Raw genomic sequence first — 16,532 nt, 5'->3', positions numbered from 1 at the left:
TCCTGCAGCAACAGTGCCCCCCTGTGCCCTTCGGGGGAATTGCAGGCTCCCCAGCTCCCTTAAAGCCGGGCCACCAGAGCTCACTCCCCGGCCTTGCAACTGCTGTGGGACCTGCCCCCCGGGGTTTGGGGGAGAAGGAGGAGTGTGGGGGGAAGGGGCAGTGTCGGGGTTTGGGGGAGAAGGGGCAGTGTGGAGGGAAGGGGAAGTGTTGGGGTGTGGGGGGAAGGGGCAGTGTGGGTTTGGGGGAGAAGGGGCAGTGTTGGGGTTTGAGGGGGAAAAGGGCAGTGTCAGGGTTTGGGAGAGAAGGGAGCAGTGTGAGGGGAAGGGGGCGGTGTTGGGTTTGGGGGAGAAGAGGCAGTGTGTGGGGAAGGGGGGCAGTGTAGGGGGAAGGGGGCAGTGTTGGGTTTGGGGGAGAAGGGGCAGTGTGGAGGGAAGGGGAAGTGTTGGGTGTGGGGGAGAAGGGAGCAGTGTGAGGGGAAGGGGGCAGTGTTGGGTTTGGGGGAAAGAGGCAGTGTGTGGGGAAGGGGGGGCAGTGTAGGGGGAAGGGGGCAGTGTTGGGTTTGGGGGAGAAGAGGCAGTGTGAGGGGAAGGGGGACAGTGTAGAGGGAAGGGGGCAGTGTTGGGTTTGGGGGGAAGGGGGCAGTGTGGGGGGAAGGGGCAGTGTCGGGGTTTGGGGGAGAAGAGGCAGTGTGGAGGGAAGGGGAAGTGTTGGGTGTGGGGGAGAAGGGGGCAATGTTGGGGTTTGGGGGGAAGGCAACAGTGTGGGGGGAAGGGGAAGTGTTGGGTGTGGGGGGAAGGGGCAGTGTGGGTTTGGGGGAGAAGGGGGCAATGTTGGGGTTTGGGGGGAAGGCGGCAGTGTGGGGGAAGGGGAAGTGTTGGGTGTGGGGGGAAGGGAAAGTGTTGGGTGTGGGGGAGAAGGGGGCACTGTTGGGGTTTGGGGGGAAGGCGGCAGTGTGGGGGAAGGGGGTGCCAGGAGTCCTGGCTCCCAGCCCCCTCCCGCTCTAACCACTAGGCAGCGCACTGCCCTGCATACCTATCATGGGCGTCTCGCATATCTGCAGTTCTACAATCAGCCACAAGACGGCGCCCCTAGCTCAGGCTTATCCCTTGTGAGGGGCGGGGCAGGGGGTTAGGCGAAGCAGCGTGGGCCTCGAGGGGATGGGGAGGGGCTGATCCCCCTCTCCTGACTCCCTAGGAGCTTTCACGGCTCCTTTCCTTGGCACGGGGTGCTGCCCATGGGGCTGCGTGCGAACCCTGGCACTGGTGCTTGGTGCGTCGGGTGCTGCACTGGGACTCCAGGCTCTCGATTGGCCTGAGGGGCCGGCACTGCTCCAAGGAAGCTCACAGCCTTGGAAGTTCCCACCTTTGCTGGTGACAAACACAGGCCAGACACTGGCCCTACAAACGACCAGGCTGGAGCAGCAGGTGAAACCTGTCCCAGCCGAGGCTTTGGCCAGGGAGCATGTGCCAGGCGGGCAGGTCTCTAAGCCCAGCTGCCACCATCTCACCTGATCCTTTGTCTACTCCTGTGATTCCCCCACCACAACCTGCCAGGCCAGACCCCACCCCCCCACCGGGATATCTGCTCCCCTGGTGCCCGACCTGGGTCCCCTCTTGTCCCATCAGTGCCCGCCTTCCCTGGCACTGAGCTGTCCCTCTCGGAGGCACCTGCATTGCGCACCAGCTCCTCCCCCACCCTATGTCCAGCACCAGGCTGACTGGGGCTGCAGTAGGTGGGACAGAAGCGGTGAACCCTGACCCCCCGCAGCAGTGGAAATGGCTCCCAGTCGGTGCCCGGGAAAGCCCTGGCATGGGTGGGTTACAGAGACCATTGTCGCCTACTGCGGCCCGTGGCCTCTGCGGAGCAACCATGTCACACCTGGCATTGCAGATTCCCAGCTCCGGCTCAATCCCAGAGATCTCGGGAAAGTGCCTGGTGCCAGAGCGTTTGACAGCCCAGCGCCCCGGGCTGGGTGTGCCCATCCTGGGGCCAGGGCGGCAGAGGACGCGACAGCCTGCCCCTGCGTCCTGACTTCAGAGCCAGGCACAGCCATCCCAGACCTCCATCCTGATGCCAGGCGGCTCCTTCTGAGCCACGGGCCTGCGGCTACAGGACCCGGGCAAACCACAGGGCTGCGGCCCCAGGGAGGAGCCGTGATCCAGCATCGCTCGAGAAGGTGAGACTGGCCGTGTGGCTGACCTGGCAGCTATTGCAGCCCAGCGGCACCCTACCATCGGCCTGCGTCAGGCACTAAGCAAAGTGCCAGCAGAACGGACAGGCAGCATCCCAGTAGGGGGGAGGCTCTCGCCCCGAGTGGGGCAGCTACAGGCCGATCTCATGGTCCCCGGGCCCTGGGACAGGCTTTACTCACATTCTGCCCGGTGGGACGCAGCCGCTCCTCGACAGAGCCGCACCGAGAATTTAACCGCCTGCTTTATGGGGCAAATAGCCACTGCACAGTGGCTCTGGATTCGGTCGCCCACTCAGCACTTCGCCTGGCAGTGAAAGGAGCTGGTGCCCCAGGTGTTCTGCTAAATCTGGCGCGTGATTTTCACACCCGTACCGGAACATGCCCCGGCTCCTGGCTCTCACCATGTTTCTACACAACCCTGGGGGCGCAGCAGGGACGTCCCGTCCCCCCCCCCTCCCCGGCCCAGTTCTGTCGAGCTGGCGACTGGCTAGTAGGACTTGCCGGGCCACCCATCGGAATCAAGGCTGGTCAAGACGTGTTCACCGACCGGGCGCTGCCTGGCTGGTGGGGAAGTCAAACAATTTCAGCCCCACCCGCCACACTGTGGGGTCGGACGTCTCCAGGCAGAAGATGAAGATCCAGACCTGGGAGCTGGGCCAGCAGAACCCCGGGTTCAGGTGGGGTTGAGCGCCATGGAGAAGGGGGATGAGTTGGGGGGAGGGATAGCTCAGAGGTTTGAGCATTGGCCTGCTAAACCCAGGGTTGTGAGTTCAATCCTTGAGCAGGCCATTGAGAGATCTGGGGCAAAAATTGGGGATTGGCCCTGCTTTGAGCAGGGGGTTGGACTAGATACCTCCTCAGGTCCCTTCCAACCCTGACATTCTATGAGTTCATCTACCGAGAGTTCAACCTGGTCGCAGCGAACGGGACGCTCCCCCACCAAGAGATCTCGCCACCTCCTGCATGAGTCCAGGTCTCACTGCGGACGCAAGACTGTCTTTGCACTGAGACCAAGGTCAGGGTCCATCAAACCTGTGTTCTCCCTAGACTGCTGTACGGTCAGAAACCTGGCCCCTACACAGGCAGACCTGGAGCGCCTGGAGGCTTTCCAGACATACTGTCAGTGCCAAATAGGCATAACGTGGTCTGACTATGTGTGAAATGTCACCGTCCCACAAGGGCCTGGCCAGCCTCCAGTCGCCCGTTAGATTCAAAGGCCGCATGGCAGGTTCTCCGGCTACATCGCTAGGATGGACAAAAACACTCCAGTGCACCGTGTTCTCCAGCGCTCCCAGCAGGGGGTGCTGTGAGGAGGAGGGCAGGAGCCTCCAGTTACTCCAGCCCCGGACTCTCCCAGCAGGGGGTGCTGTGGGGAACGGGGCAGGAGCTGGCTGTGGGGGGAGCCCACACCTGAGTCCCAGGTTCTGCCTGTGTCTCACTCCCCGGCTGAAGGCTGGGTGCTTGGATACAGGCCCTGGTGCTCGCCCAGGCCCACATGTTGCTGCGAGTCTCTCTGGAGGGGGTGATCAATGACCCCGGGGGGGTGGGCAATTATTTTTGTGGGGGGGGGGGGAAGATGACTTTGGTGGATCTGGGCCTGATTTACTTCTGGCCCTTGGAGGCGAGAGTGAGGAGAGCACCCAGCCTCTGCCAGCCCCCACCCCAAGCCAGAGAATCCCAGCTGCAGGGAGGGTCTATGACATGCTGATGGGCAATTCTGATCCTGCCCAGCAGAGGACAGCGGATTAGAGCTCCCCCCGCCCCCTGGCTGCCCCCTCCTGCCCATGGCACCCTCCACCGCTGGGTCTGCACAGCTGACACCCCCAGGGACAGGGCAGCGGCCACTGGGCTCCCTCCAGCCAGAACCCGGCTGGGACGTGCAGCCCCAGCCTCAGGGGCCCGGGCCTGCTCTGTGTGGCCCCAGCTCTCTAGGGGTGGGCTGAGACGTCCCATAGGCTCAGCCGCTCCCCGGGAGCGGAGGGCTTTGCAAGGGCTGCCTTTGCCATGGACCCTGGTAGAACTGGGGCGGGGGGAGGAAGGACCCAGGGCTGGGCTAGAAGGGGCCTGCAGGTTGGGAGTGAGGGGCACCAGCAGAGCCGTGTACATTGCTAACCCCTCTTCCGCTACCCCAGCCCCATGGACCCCCGCTGTCCCCGCCTGCCCCCATGGGCTGGGGCTGTCCAGCAAGCCAAGGGGGGGCATGGCTGGTAACCTAACCCCTGGCACGGGTATTAAGCCATGGTGGCTGCTTTCCACCCCATCCTTGCCAGGCAGCTGTTCCTGTCTGTCCCCAGGACTGGCCCACCCCGTCCTCTCTGGGCTCCCAACCCGGCCCTCTCCCAACTCAGCTGTTCGAAACATCTCCACCCTGAAACCCACCCTGGGACCCCAATGCCACCCCCAGGGGTGACCAATGCTTGGGGGACCCAGCCATGGGGCAGTCAGAGCCTGGGGATGTGGGGGGCAGAGAGACACAAACCCACAACCACAGTGACACACATACACAACCCCACAACCACAGCCTGATACAAGTGACAAGCATAATTGACACGTACAATTGACCTGCACTGACCACCCACTGTAGCACCCGAACACACTGACAACCCCGCACAAGCACCAAAACAGCCGCACTCAGGAACAGATACACCCCCGGCATGGACAGCCACCCACACGCCAACAACCACATCCCACACACATCAACCACACTGTAGGGAGTGGGTCAGAGGCGCTGGCTGCGTGGGGGGGGGGGGCACAAAATGAAATTAGTAGGCAGCAGGTTTAAAACAAACAAAAGGGGATATTTCTTTACACAAACCTGTGGAACTCCTTGCCAGAGGATGTTGTGAAGGCCAAGACTATAACAAAAAAGAACTAGATAAGTTCATGGAGGAAAGGTCCATCAAGGGCTATTAGCCAGGATGGGCAGGGATGGTGACCCTAGCCTCTGTTTGCCAGAAGCTGGGAATGGGCAACAGGGGATGGATCACTTGATGATGACCTTTTCCTTCCTTCTGGGGCACCTGGCATTGGCCACTGACGGAAGACAGGACACTGGGCTAGATGGACCTTTGGTCTGACCGTTCTTATGAGCTCCTGGCTACTCCAGCCCTGGGCTGGCTCAGTAGGGGGCACTGTGAGGAGCGGGGCAGGAGATTGGCTGTGGGGGAACCCCCAGACGAGCCCATGGCTCTTCCATTGTCCATACCAACCCCTGCCGCACGCACTGCCCTGGGAGGAGAATCTGGGGTGTATAGGATCTGGGGGGGCCCCCAGAGGGAAAATTTATAGGTTCTAAGAGTTGTAGGCTCTGGGGGGTCCTAGCAGAAGAGGGTGTATAGAATCTGGGGCTGTCCCTGCAGGGGGGGTATAGTATTGGTGTGTAGGGGGGGTGTCGTTGCAGAGGTGTAGGCTCTGGGGGCTGCATAGGATCCAGAGAGGTCCCTGAAGAGGGAAGATGTACAGGATCTGGGGAGTACAGGGCCCCAGAAACGCCCACTGCAGAGAGGGGGCTTTACAGGCTTTCGAAGTGGGGGCTGGAGCGAACAGAGTGAGCTGCAAAGTCTCGGGGTGGGGGGGTGTTTCTCTCATGGGAAGTGGGGGTGCTGCATGGGAAGTGTTCCCTGCAAAATTTTCCCCTACCGGGCTCCCAAGGGAGAGGGTGTCCCGCACCCGCAGAGGGAGGAGGTTCCTGTGCGGGGCTCTCGGGGGAGGGGAGCTCTGGCCAGGCTCTCAGGGGATCCCTGCAAGTGTGGGGGCTGTCCGGGCTGTCGGTGGGTGGGGGGATATGGGCTCGGGTTCCCCGCAGAGGAGAGGGGCGGTCCGGGCTCCCCGGGGGGGGGGATATGGGCTCGGGTTCCCCGCAGAGGAGGGGGGCTGTCCGGGCTCCCGGGGGGGGCCTCGGGTTCCCCGCGGGGGGGGGGGCTGTCCGGGCTCCCGAGGGGGGTACACCCCAGATTCTCCTTCTCTTTCTGCCGGCCCCAGCTCAACTAGCCCCAGCCCGGCCCGCCGCAGTGACATCCCTGCAACCGGGCCCCAGCGCAGCTCCACCCGCGGGGCCCCACCGAAATGGCAAGACATTGGGGCGGAGGGGGGTTGGGGGTGGCAGGGGAAGGGTGTAGGGGGGGTTATAAGGGCAAAACTTCGGAGCCACCTTTTGCTGGGGAGACGCTTTCAGCCCCGACTGGAGCCCCGGATGGTGGCCTGAGCAGTCACCAGGCTCAGAATAGTCCCGAGGGTGGGTTCGCCATGGACACCGCCCCCCCCCCGCACCCAGCCCCCGGTTCTGCTCCCAGCCCCCCCAGCCCCCGGCTCTGCTCCTCCCAGGCCCGCTCCTGGCTCCCCGCCCCGCGCACCCAGACCCTCCCCCCAGCTCCCCCGGGCCCAGAAAGGCCAGGGGAGGGCAGGCGCTGCCCACCCCGACCCCGAGGCCGGACAACAACGGCCCTGCCCCCTCCCCCGCGCTGGCTGCGGCCAGTCGCCTGCCCAGGCTTGGCCTCCCGCTGAGCAGCCGCGTCTCCCTGCGCCCGGCGGGGGAGGGTGTGGCTCGCTAGGCCCCGGGGCTGGGGGGGTGGGGGGGGAAAGAGCCGCATCCCACCAGCAGGCTCCTGCAAGCACTCGCCAACTTTGGCCAAGCGGCGCGAGCGCCCCGGGATCCGCCCCCCTCCCCGCGTGGCAACGTGTTTGGAAACTTTTGCAAAGTGGCGGGGGCGGCGCCGGGAGGAAAGGGGCAGATGGGGGCCGGGGACGGCGGGCAGAGCTGGCCGGGAGGCGGGGGGAGGAAGGAAGCTGTTTTTTGGCGACGCTCCCTTTGTGTGTGAACGGGACAAGCCAGGCTGGCGCTTTGGAAGTGGAGGAAGAGGGGGCGGAGCCGAGGGGCAGGGGGCGGAGCCCGGGGAGTGACGGGGGGCTGGGGAAGGGGCGGGAGGGGGCAAGTGAGAAGGGGGGACTGGGGAGGGGGGGGTCGAGGATTGGGGGGCGGCGACGCGGGGAGGGGGGGGGAAAGAAGAACAGAGGGGGAGGGGACGCGGGGGGGGGGGCAGGGCGGGGGAGGAGGCACCCGAGCCCCGAACATGGCTTCCTTCCCTGCGGATCCCGCCGCGCCCGGCCGCGGCCCGGGGGGGGCCCCCCAGCCGCCGCCGCCCCCGCCCCCGCCGCCGCCGCCGGCAGGCGAGTCCCGTCAACTTCTGCCAACTTTAGCGGCCGCCCCCCCTTCCCCGCCGCCGGCCGCCGCCGCCCCCGCGGGCTCCCCGCCGCCGGCGGCCCCGCCGCGCTTCTCCCCGGAGCAAGTGTCGTGCGTGTGCGAGGCGCTGCTGCAGGCCGGCGACCCGGGCCGGCTGGGCCGCTTCCTGGGCTCGCTGCCGGCCGAGCCGGAGCCGGCGGCGGGCGGGGAGAGCCTGGCCAAGGCGCGGGCGCTGCTGGCCTTCCAGCGCGGCGACTTCGGGGAGCTGTACCGGCTGGTGCAGAGCCGGCCCTTCGCCGCCCCGCACCACCCGTTCCTCCAGGACCTCTACCTGCGCGCCCGCTACCGCGAGGCCGAGGCGGCCCGGGGCCGGGCGCTGGGCGCGGTGGACAAGTACCGGCTGCGCAAGAAGTTCCCGCTGCCCAGCACCATCTGGGACGGCGAGGAGACGGTGTACTGCTTCAAGCGCCGCTCGCGGGCCGCCCTGCGCGACTCCTACGGCCGCAGCCGCTACCCCAGCCCCGAGCAGAAGCGGCGCCTGGCCCGCGACACCGGCCTCTCGCTCACCCAGGTCAGCAACTGGTTCAAGAACCGGCGGCAGCGGGACCGCAGCGGGGGAGGCGCCGGCACCCCCAGCAAGAGGTAAAGGGGGGAGGGGATCCCCCCCCTCCAGACCGGACTCCGCCAGAGAACGGATAGCCCCCCAACCCCCGCAGCCTCTGCGGGGAGCCCGCCCCCTCCCGCGAGCCCAGACAGCCCCCCCCCCGCAGCCTCTGCGGGGAGCCCGCCCCCCCCCCGCGAGCCCAGACAGCCCCCCCCCCGGGAGCCCGGACAGCCCCCCCCCCCCCAAGCCTCTGCGAGGAACCCGCCCCCTCCCGCGCGCCCAGACAGCCCCCTCCCAGCCTCTGCGAGGAACCCGCCCCCCCGCCGGGAGCCCGGACAGCCCCCCCCTCTGCGGGAAACCCCCCCCGCGAGCCCGGACAGCCCCTCCTCAGCCTCTGCGGGGAACCCCGAGGCTTCCCCCTCCCTCCCGGGAGCCTGGACAGCCCCCCCCACCCTCTGCGGGGAACCCGAGCGCGCCCCCCCCCCCCAGGAGCCCGGACAGCCCCCCTCCTTTGCGGGGAACCAGAGCCCGTATCCCCCCCACCCGCCGACAGGCCCCACACTTGCAGGGATCCCCTGAGAGCCTGGCCAGAGCTCCCCTCCCCCGAGAGCCCCGCACAGGAACCTCCTCCCTCTGCGGGTGCGGGACACCCTCTCCCTTGAGAGCCCGGTATGGGAAAATTTTGCAGGGAACACTTCCCATGCAGCACCCCCACTTCCCATAAGAGAAACACCCCCCCACCCCGAGACTTTGCAGCTCACTCTGTTCGCTCCCGCCCCCACTTCGAAAGCCTGTAAAGCCCCCTCTCTGCAGCCGGCGTTTCTGGGGTCCTGTACTCCGGAGATCCTGTACATCTTCCCTCTTCAGGGACCTCTCTGGATCCTATGCAGCCCCCAGAGCCTACACCCTCTGCAACGACACCCCCCTACACACCAATACTATACCCCCCCCCTGCAGGGACAGCCCCAGATTCTATACACCCTCTTCTGCTAGGACCCCCCAGAGCCTACAACTCTTAGAACCTATACATTTTTTCTCTGGGGGCCCCCCCAGATCCTATACACCCCAGATTCTCCTCCGCAGGCACCCCATCCTATACAGCCCTCTCCTGCAAGCACACCAACCTGATCCTACACACCCCAAAGATCCTATTCAGCTCCCCCTGGAAGGATCCCCCCTCAATCCTATTCACCCCCTCTTTGGATCCCATAGGCACCCCCTGCAGGGACCTCCAAAAGAGGTTGGAGGATGGACCTTGACCTCTTGCAGGCGTCCCCTTATAGGGTGAAGGGAACCCTAGCAAGAGGAACCCCCCCCCCTCTGCAGGCATCCTCAGCTAGATGTGAGGAGATACCCCAATATCTCATCCTGCTGCAGGGAAAGGGGGACCCCAAGAACCTATAGGAACTTTGAAGATGTGTCCCCAGGGAAAGGAAGAATCTCTTTCGATGCGAGGGGCTGGGAAGCCCCAGGATTCTGGAGGGACCCCGAAAATAACACAGCCCCTGCAGCAGGAGGGCACCCAGTAATAGACACAGGAAGAGCCCTGCAACAGCACCTCCAAATCACCCAGGCAGACCCCATTTTGGACTGGGACCACTCAGCAAGAGGGACAGCTTCCCTCCCCAGATCTCATCCCTGGGCAGGAGAGGAGCTGGGAGGGTGCACCCCAAAACTCCATGCACCCCTCCCATCTCTCCCCAGGGACAGGCCAGCAACCCCAATAAGAGGTGTTGGCAGCCCCCACATATTCATAAACATCTCCCCCTACAGGGTCAGAAGTCAGTGCTGGGAGCCCCCAGAGAAAGCTAGATGCACCCCGAAATCCTATGCACCCTGACCCATCCCCCACAATGCTCTGACTCCCCCCATGAGAGCAAGGTGCACCCCCAAACCATGCACACCTTAACCCACCTCTCCATAGTGCTGGGACCCTGCAGTGAGAGCTAGGTGCATCCCCAAACCATATGCACCCAACTCATCCCCCCACAGTGCTGGGACCCATGGCAAGAGAAGCGCCCCCTCCCCACACCGCTCCCGGGGGGAAGAGTGGTGGTGGGGGACAGGCCCTTACCCAATACACCCTCAGTACAAGAAGTGTGTGGAGAGGTGTCTTGACTTGGTGTCTTCCATCTCTCCCGATGAGGGGAAGGGGGGCTGTTCCCAACTCTCTCCCTTTGTTGTGAAATATGAGACCCCCCCTTCCTCCACCCCCAGCTCTCTGGCATCCTGGTGATTTCACCTTCCAGCCGGTGCTGGTGTCCTCCCCCGGCTGGGGCCTAGGGAAGCTGGGTCCGGGGAGGCTGGGGCCTGGTGCAAACCCGTGGGGCTGGAGACGTGGCCTGGGACGGCTGGATCTCTGTGTCGCAGCTCTTTGTATCCCTGCCGCGTGGTGTGGGGAGGCCGATGCCCGACTGCTGGGGGTGGGGGGGTGACGACTCTGAGACCCCGCAACGAATTTAGCGCTGGGTCTCTGCTGCCTTCCGTAGCTCTGGGGGGCCAGAGCCTTGGCCGAGGGAGATCAGCGCAGCCCCAGAGACTCCAATGGAGCGAGGATGATTGACCCCAGCTGGGGATCTAGTTCATGGCCTGTGATGTAGGTAGCAGAGTTGCGGGGTCTCCGGCTCTGGCCATGTGGGCTTGGAGGACCCCCCTCTGGCTGGAATCAGTCCTGCTGGGACTCTGCCGGGGGTGGGGAACTCTTGGGTTGCTGGGGAACTTTCCTACTTGTGGTGCAGCCTGCGGACCCCAGGTAGGTTTGTGTCACGAGGTAACTGAGCCGTCGGGAGGCAGGGGGGTCAGGAGCTTTCAACGCTGTCAAACTCACTGGCCCAAAAGATCCTAACCCGGCTCAGGCCCTGCCGCCAGGAGCTGGCAGTCTGACTATACAGTGGGGAATCTGAGGCATGGGGTGAGGAAGGCACTCACCTAGCAAGCCAGAGCTGGGATTAGAACTCCAGTCTCTGAAGGCCCAGTTGGCTGCTCTACCCACTGGGCCATGCTATCTCTCATTACTCTCTGGATATCAGCCCCCTTTATGGTGGGGGCAGAGGCTGCAGCTAGAGGGGGGACGACAGTTCCGGCTAACCCCCCGCCCCTGACAGTCCCTCTCTCCCGGCAGCGAGTCGGACGGGAACCCCAGCACGGAGGACGAGTCAAGCCGGGGGCTGGAGGAGACTGAGCTGGCCGTGGGGACGCCCGCCGGGCCGGATGGGGCCAGCGCCTCGGGGAACCTCTTCTTGCCGGCGCCCGCCGGGGCCTCGTCCATCCTGCTCAACGGCAACTTCATCACCACGGCCGGCCCGCAGGCCATGCTGCTGAACAGCGGCTCTGTGCTCCAGGCGCCAGGCGGGGTGCTCATCAACGGGCTGGCGCTGGGCGACAGCCAGACCATCACCCTGAGCCCTGTGGCGCCCACCCCGCCCGTGCTCCTCAACGGCGCCGCCCTGGCGGGGGCCAAGACCCCAACGGGCACTGGCCTGGAGTCGCCACCGGCCGCCTCGGCCAGGCCTGACATCAAGGCGGAAGCTGGCGAGTCACTGCCCTCTCTGGTGTTCAGCCCGGGCACCTTGGAGGTGAAGACAGAGGAGAGCCAGGCGGTCGGGGCCCTGTCCGAGGTGCCCACGTTCCTTCCCCCAGCCGCGTCCGACCCGAAGGGGGTGCTGCTTCCCGCGCCGGCCAGCTCAGTGCCCCAGGTGGTGCCGTCGGGCGAGGAAGCCCCCTGCCCGGCCCCGGCGCTCCCCCAGCCGGTGGCCTCCGGCTCCCAGATCGTCCCCCTCTCCCACGTGGTGCCCAGTTCTCAGCCTGGCCAGGCCCTGCCCGTGACGTCGCCTCCCCCGGCTGCCACCCCGCTCCTCCAGGGCTCTCCCCTGCTGTCCTTCCCCGCCCTCACCTCGCCCATCCCGGGGCCAGCTCAGGCTGCCCCGGTGCCAGCCGTGGTCCACGTCCCCGCCCCGCCCCTGATCCCCATCTCCCAGGTCTCGCCCCCCTCCCAAGTGGTGCCCCTGTGCCAGCCGGCCCCAGGCACCCCGGTGCTGTCCCCTCCCCAGACGGTGCCGCTCTCACCCACCCAGGTCTACTCAGTGCCCCAGGGGGCCCCCGCCCCGCAGCTGCTGTCGGTGCCCCAGGGCTCCCAGCTCCTCTCGCTCCCGCAAGTGGTGCCCACGTCACAGGTGGTGACGCTGCAGCAGGGGGTGGGGCCGATCCAGATCCTGGCCAGCGCCGCCCCGCTCAAGGTGGGGGCTCCGCAGGCGGCCGGCGGGGCCGTGGGGCAGAGCAACGTGCACCTCATCAATGCCAACGTGGGCGTGACCACGCTGCAGCTGCCTGCCGGCGCGCCAGGTACGGGCGGGGGGGGGAGGGAGGGGCTGGCTGCGTTTGCCCTGGCCGGGGGGGCGCAGCTGGAATGACTGGGGGAGGATTGGGGCCCGGGCCAGGTGGATTTGGGGGCTGCGTGGGCTGGGGGGCCCCTGGCCCGCAGGTCGGGGTGGGGGGAGGTCAGAGAAGTTCTAGAGGAAGGACCTGAGGGCTGGGGAGAGGCTGGGGAGAGGGGGTGTGGACCCGGGCCCATGGGGAGACTATTTTGGAGCACCGATGAAGCAGAGGGAGTCCTGGGGCTGTGGGTGTTTGGGGGGGGGGCGGAAGGGCGCTGAACCCTAAGACAAGGTTCCAGGGGGTTGGGGGAGTCCTTGAGTCCTTCCACCAAGACCCCATGTCTCTCCAAGCTCTGCTCCAGCGCGGGTCCGGGTACAGGACTGGCTGTGTGTGTGGGGGCGGAGGGGTGTCTCTGGCCTGGGGGCTCGCTAGCTGGGGCTCAGGGGAGGGTCAGGCTGGCCCCTTTTAGCCTGAGACACGGAGAGCAGGAGGGGCTGACCCAAGTCCCCCAGCAGGTTGGTGGCAGAAGTGGGAATAGAACCCAGGAGACCTGGCTCCCAGCCCCTCCTGCTCTAGTGAGGACTCCTGGGTTCTGTTCCCAGTTCTGGGAGGAGAGTGGGGTCTAGTAGTTAGAGCAGGGGGTGCGAGCCAGGACTCCTGGGTTCTCGTGCCACCTCTGCTGATGACTTGCTGGGTGCCCATGGGCTAGTCCTTTCCGCTCTGTTCCCCTCAGCTGTACAAGGGACGATGACCCTCACCCATCTGAGGCCTGTGGGTTCCCCCTGCCCCCCTCTTCTCCCCTCTGCAGGGAACTTCCTCCTGACGAACCCAGTGCCGGGTGGCGGCACCATCCTCACCGGCATGACGCTCCAGCAGGGCAAGCTCATCCTGACTGCCACCTTCCCGGCCACCATGCTCATGTCCCCGGTGCTCTCCGCCCCCGCTGGCAGCCTGGCCCTGCCCATCAAGCAAGAAACGGCGCCTCTAACAGCCACCAGCGCCCCCATCCCAGGGCCCGTGAACTCCGAGGGTGCCGGGGCGGGCCAGCCGGCCTTGGCTTTTGGGGCGGACGGTGTGGCTGGCCGCCAGCCTGGCATCCTCTCGAACTTCCCCCAGGAGGGCCTGGTGCTGTCCCCGCTGCCTCAGCCGGCAGCGTGGCCCGGCTCGGCGGGCATGGAGATGCAAGCGGCTGGCACCGAGGGGCTCTTCGAGATGGAGAAGGGGGCGGTGGAGGTGCTGGACGGCACGGAGCCGAGTGGCCTCCTGCTGCCCGAGGGCGAGGGGCTGCTGCTGGGCAGTTCAGGCAGCGACCCCCTGGATCCCGAGGGCCTCGACTCGGACGAGAAGGTGCTGACCCAGCTGCAGTCGGTGCCGGTGGAGGAGCCCCTGGACTTGTAAGAGGCTCGGCGGGGGGCGGGGGGAGCACGGGATGGGACCAGGGAGCCGCCTCCTGGGGGGCCAGGTCTTGGCCCCTCCATGCCTTCGTTGCCCCCAGTGCATCAGATCCAAACTCTCAGACATCTGTAGATCCCCGAGCCCTCGCCCCGGATCCTGCTGCCAGGGGGCCCTGACGCTGTGGGTGCCTGAAAGGCTCTGGGCAGTTGGGAGGTGCCGGATCCGAGGCTGCATCTGGGGGGGGCCCATGACCAAACACTACAATTCCAAACTTCGGGGTGGGGGGAAGGGAATCTGGCTCTTGCCAGGCAAGCTCCTAGGCCCTCAGGAAGGGAGTGTCAGCTGTTGTGGCTTAGAGGGGGCAGGACAAAAGCAGGCATTAATGGGCTTTGAGGTAATGAGCTGCTCCCTTCTCCCCCTGCTCCCGCCCCCCCCCCTTTCCTAGAAACACTAAGCGTCTTCCCAGAGCAGGGTGTGGGAGCCGTGCAGCGCAGCGGGGTCTTGGTGCTAAGGGAACGGGGTTTCTGGGGCAGCTGCTGATCAGACCCCAGGTCCCGTCGGTCGCTGCGGGAACCACTGACTGTTTTCTGGTGGAGGAAAATTCTGGGGCCTGGCTCCCTGTTCCCCTGTCCTGCCCTGGGGTTCCCCATAGTCTGTCCCCGCCACGCCCCTTGTGGGGCAGCAAATAGCCACAGTGCCGAGTGCTCCGGCCACACCCCCAATCCGCCCTCTATATCAGGAGCAGGGATAAGAACCCTTATGCCAGCTCCCCTTGTGCATGGGGGCGGGGGATTATTGGGCCATTTCTGCCCCGGGTAGGCTGCCGGAATGGCACTGATGGGGCTGCATGTGAATCTTACGAATGAAACCCAAAGTCATCCCTAGTTACTCCCCCTGAATTTCATGGGTTCCCCACCTTTCACTCCTAGACACTACAAACCAACTCACCTGACTTCTTATTTTTTACATGAAAGAATTTTTATATATATAAAAATATATATTTTTAGAAGGAGCAAATCCTGCTGCGTGATTCCAGCGTGCCCGGGACCGTCACCCCGGTGCGCCTCGCCCCAGCTGTATTTAATGGTCTCACTGGTTTTTGAATCACTCTTCCAGCAGGAGGATCAACACCCCACGAGCTGAATCTTTTATATTAAAAAATAAAGTGCATTTAACTTTTGTAAACATTCACTACGATGGAGCGGTGGCCGCTCCTGTCATGGCCAGCTGAGGCCATATTTCCCGCCAGCCTGGTGGGGTTTGTTCGAGCGGGTATGTTGGACTGGTTGAAGGCTTTAGACTCCCTCAAATCTCACTACGGAGCTACCGGAGAGCCATTTTGGTACGGGGTCCTCTCCACACAGGATGCCTGGGTCCAGATCTACCATGGGACAGGATCGCTCCCCCTGTGGGACAACCAGGTTCTCGATCTGCAGCAGAATGGGACTCCTGTGTCCCAGATCCACACCAAACCAGATCCCTGACGGAGTAATCCGGTTCTAAATCTGTGCCAGGCTGGGATTTCTGCTCCATGGAGTAACTGGGTTCTGGATCCACACTGGAGTGGGATCTGTCTGCCACCATGGAGTACCCAGTTTCTAGACCTACAGTGGGATAGAAGCTCTCCCCTGCCATGGAGCTACTGGATTCTAGATCCATGTCTCAATGAGAACCCTGCCTCATGGAGTAGCCAGTTTCTTGATCCCTGGCAATATGGGAACCCCCCGCAAGGAAACCACCAGGTTCTTGAGCCACACTGGAACTGGATCCTCAACAGTGCAACTGGAACCACGTCAGAATGGGTTCCCACCCCTTGGAGCTTCCAGGGTTCTAGATCATCATCTGAATGGGTTCCAGGTTCTAGATCCACACTGGAATGGGTTCCCACCCCTTGGAGCAGCTGGCTTCTCTTGGACCCACCTCGGAACAAGCTGCTCTTTGTGGTTTTCCAGCCTTCGTTGTCATCTGGGACCGGCTCCCCTGTCGTCCTCTCTTCTTCCCCGGTTCCTCATCCTCAAAATCCAGAGCTTCCATTGTGACTCCTCAAAGTTGTCCCCACCATGGCACCCATGGGCTCCTCCGGCACCCTGGTCTCCCATGAGCCTGTTGGGTTTCTCTGGCTGTCCAAGACGAACAAACCGGGGGGGCGGGGTCAGCTCTGTCTGGCGAGCCAGCGGTGTGGCACCGGTGATTCCTTCCCTCCACCCGTGCACCATGGTTATCTGCGGAGGGACCCAGACTGGACACTTGAATCTTGGGGCACTGCCTCCTGTCCCACCCTCCTCTCACCAGGTACTAGTGCATCTCACGATTATTATTATGTTCACCATTTTGCTACAATTTTTTTTTTTTGTGAGGAACAATCATTTCTACCCGATATTCTTTTTTTTTAAGAAGCTTCTGTCCTCGTCATCCCTGTACACTATTACTGTTGGTTGTTGTTTTTTTTAACATAGCGCTCTGTGTGTCTGTCTGTCCGTCCATCCATCCATCCTGGTACTGTATGAAATTTGTATATCCATAAATATATATTCTATATAACACGGCCTGCTGCTGGCTGGGAGCGTGGGGGGTGGGGGTGGGGGGTGCCCGGGAAACTGGCAGCAGCTGCCCCCTTGGGTCCACTGCCACGTGTGACCTCTCCCAGCAGGCCAGTGCTCAAGGGCGGCCAGGCTGAGGGTTGTCTCCATGGGGAGGGGCACCAGCAGGCCTGGTCCCTCGGTAACCCCCACCCTACCTCATGGCCTCCATCTTGTAATCCTGGCCATTAGCCCCCAGCTTGAGTGGC

The 16,532-nt window shown here is 64.2% G+C and overlaps 1 protein-coding gene across 1 annotated transcript; it reads left to right on the top strand.

Moving 5' to 3' along the window:
* Positions 1-7,261: 7,261 nt before the first annotated feature.
* On the top strand, positions 7,262-16,283 carry SIX5 (SIX homeobox 5). The gene is made up of 4 exons (XM_077840766.1): positions 7,262-8,013; positions 11,097-12,316; positions 13,158-13,743; positions 14,752-16,283. Exons 1-4 carry the CDS (start codon positions 7,262-7,264, stop codon positions 14,885-14,887), a joined length of 2,694 nt encoding a protein of 897 aa, XP_077696892.1. The 3' UTR covers positions 14,888-16,283.
* The last annotated feature ends 249 nt before the right edge of the window (positions 16,284-16,532 follow it).

The sequence above is a fragment of the Eretmochelys imbricata genome, chromosome 23 (assembly GCF_965152235.1).
Source record: "Eretmochelys imbricata isolate rEreImb1 chromosome 23, rEreImb1.hap1, whole genome shotgun sequence".
Lineage (NCBI taxonomy): Eukaryota > Metazoa > Chordata > Testudines > Cheloniidae > Eretmochelys > Eretmochelys imbricata.
This window is presented reverse-complemented; position numbering and strand designations above follow the sequence as displayed.

Coding starts and splice junctions, on each gene's coding strand:
- SIX5 (XM_077840766.1), top strand. CDS start 7,262: ATGGCTTCCTTCCCTGCGGATCCCGCCGCGCCCGGCCGCGGCCCGGGG. Junction 8,014..11,096: donor GCCGGCACCCCCAGCAAGAG/GTAAAGGGGGGA, acceptor CTCTCCCGGCAG/CGAGTCGGACGGGAACCCCA. Junction 13,744..14,751: donor GTGGAGGAGCCCCTGGACTT/GTAAGAGGCTCG, acceptor ATATATTTTTAG/AAGGAGCAAATCCTGCTGCG.